Consider the following 2,790-nt stretch of genomic DNA (forward strand, 5'->3'; position numbering starts at 1 on the left):
CTACAGCAGCTACAGAGCTGCTATGTAACTTAACATTAGCTCAATTTATAGAAAGTAACTGGAAGCTGTATTTTATTACTGCCTACTTGTCCAATGTTTAGAACATCAGGTACAAACTGAGATTAAACTGACGTAGCCTGCAGCTCTGTCCTGTACAGACTGCCTAAATTATTTTTCAGTTTTCAGTCTGAAAAAGGGGTTTTGGAAAAGAAAGGACGGAGGTGACCGGAGGAGCCGAGGTTAGCAAAGCTAATAAGTGATGCAAACTAGTCCTTTTAAGCTGATGAGGAGACGTTTCTTTTTGGATTTTAATGTGCAAATAAAATGCACCTCAGAAGGGAGGAGGTTTCTCATGTTGCCTGTTTTTTATATTAATGTCTACAGATAAATGTCAGAAGCTGTAAAATGAAGACACAGAAGGCAAACATGAACAGTCGTATCTATAATTAGGGCTGGGCGATGCGGCCAAAAATGTTATCACGATAAAAACATTTCATATCATTCAATAACAATAATTATCACGATATATGTCAAATCATTATTTCTTTCAAGTTTAAAGGCAGAATTTTGCTCCTGAGAGAAAATTGAAGAAACCAGATGGTTAATTGTGTGGTTAAACTTTTCTTTATGGTCAGAATGTGACAAACACTTGATGCCAAACAGTGGATCACTTCACAAATCTGAGGGAGAACATTCAAAACTATTTTCAACAAATATGATTAGTAAATCTTTTTTCAGTCCCTTTTCCTCAACAAAATAAATATGTTACTAGAAAAATCAAAGGCTAGTTTGTTTGTGATTCAAATGAATTAAACCAAATATTTATTGACGATATATTGAACATTTTTTATATTGACATTGAGGAAAATGATATTGCGATAATTATCATTATTGTTTTATTGCCCAGCCCAATCTATAATGATTCTGAGGTCATATTAACAGGGTTTTCCAGCCGTTAAGGCTTAGGGGTGATGCCCAAAACATGCTATGCCATCACTGTAAAATCACTGTGGATCAACAGAACCAACCAAATTGCTTTCCCCAAATCTAAAGGTTGTAGTTCCTCCAGTAGGCTGATCTTTGGCTGTTGTTTGTTTATTACCTGCTCTGGCTTTTCCAACTATTTGCTCAGAGATATGATGAAAATAATGGCCCAATATGATGTGAAATTACATATTTTTCATTGGAAAACATAAAACTTTCTTGGGGGAGGACCCCTAACCCCCCAACCAACACCAAAACATTCATCTAAAGCCCACAGTAAACTGGGAAAACACTGCAGTTTTAAGCTACTCTAAGGTGCATCGCATGTTCACGGACACAAGAGCAATGTTGCTGAGACATGTTGTGTTGGGGTTTTATATTCAGACAAAACCTGCCCCCGCTGCTGAAAAAAATCCTAGAGGAAACACTGCAGTAAATCAGTCTTCCTCCTCCTCTTCCCTCTGCTGCTGTGATTCACTGCCTGCAGGTAACTTTACGTGGTAGAGAGGAGGCAGCTTTATCTCAGCCAGCAGCTCCCACATTTTAAGGTATGTGGCACATTGAGCTCAACAGTTACTAACTACAGACAGACGGGTCGAAATATCTCTTCTCTACTGTCTCACTTCAGGTGCACCGTCTTCACTATCTGCTGTGTGTGTGTGTTTGTGTGAGCTGAGCCCTGCACTTTGTAGCAGATGTCAGTGTTATCTGTGCTCTTATGCAACTGTCTGCTAATTAAGTCTGAATTCATTATGGATGTTGTAGGCAATGTTAAGCACTCCTTGACAGTTTACAGTAAATGAACAGATTTTAATTATAATTCAGAAATCAAACCTAAGCACAGTTGTTATTGTAGTGACTTTAAGTAAAAGAAATATACCAAAAAGCCACTGATGGGCTCAGGTTCTTGGCCTAAAAACAAAGAAACAAACAAACTCTGGCCAGGTTGTCAGTACTTACAGTGGGTAGACGGCCTCCTGGGTGCAATGTAATGTGTTGATGTAGTCTGGACTGGGGTTGTACAGCATGGTGTACCAGTCTGACAGCATCTGGACTCGACAGGATCGGATGCTGAGCATTCCCACCGGCTCTGTGACCAGCAAGGTGATAACAGCTGACACACTGCACTCCACCATGGCTGTGATGTGCTGCAGCAGAGCACTGGAACTGAACACACAACCACAGACAGAACAACACAAGATCACACAACAGAAACACACTGCATCACAGTCCCAGTGTCCCAGTCACTTGTTGAGGCCACTTCTGTCTATTATTTACCTCCTCCCTCTGTGCAACATCTTCCAGCATTATGATATTGGTTTTCACTATTATGGTGACATTAATTAACGAGACTGCGGCGGCCTGCCGCAGTCTCGTTAATTAATGTCTAATTTGTTCCGTAATAGTTTCAAAATGAACCGAAAATATTTTTACACATCTCATAATAACATTTCAGACCTCTAACGTTGTGTTTTGTGGGAGCTGCTCCACGCTGCTGTAAGCTTGCGCGCTTACAGCAGTTGGGGGCGGCTGTGGCTCAGGAGGTAGAGCGGGTTGGCCGTTAATCGGAAGGTCGGCGGTTTAATCCCCCTGGTTGCGTGTCGAAGTGTCCTTGGGCAAGATACTGAACCCCGAATTGCCCCTGGCGGCTGTTCTGCCAGTGTATGAGTGAGTGTGAATGTTAGTTTCCGTTTGAGCACTTAGGCTCAGTGTATGAATGTGTGTGACTGGTGAATGCAGATGTAGTGTAAAAGCGCTTTGAGTGGTCGAAAAGACTAGAAAGGCGCTATACAAGTACGGAGCATT

At 41.3% G+C, this 2,790-nt stretch overlaps 1 protein-coding gene across 1 annotated transcript in view; it reads right to left on the reverse strand.

Moving 5' to 3' along the window:
- Positions 1–2,790, reverse strand: part of LOC123978608 (jnk1/mapk8 associated membrane protein) — a 36,354-nt gene that overhangs the window by 6,303 nt on the left and 27,261 nt on the right. Inside the window, exon 4 of the mRNA XM_046061937.1 lies at positions 1,945–2,151. Within this exon, the coding sequence (XP_045917893.1) occupies positions 1,945–2,151 (207 nt within the window). The remainder of the gene's footprint in view (positions 1–1,944; positions 2,152–2,790) is intronic.

This window comes from Micropterus dolomieu, linkage group LG11 (assembly GCF_021292245.1).
Source record: "Micropterus dolomieu isolate WLL.071019.BEF.003 ecotype Adirondacks linkage group LG11, ASM2129224v1, whole genome shotgun sequence".
Classification (NCBI taxonomy): Eukaryota; Metazoa; Chordata; class Actinopteri; order Centrarchiformes; family Centrarchidae; genus Micropterus; species Micropterus dolomieu.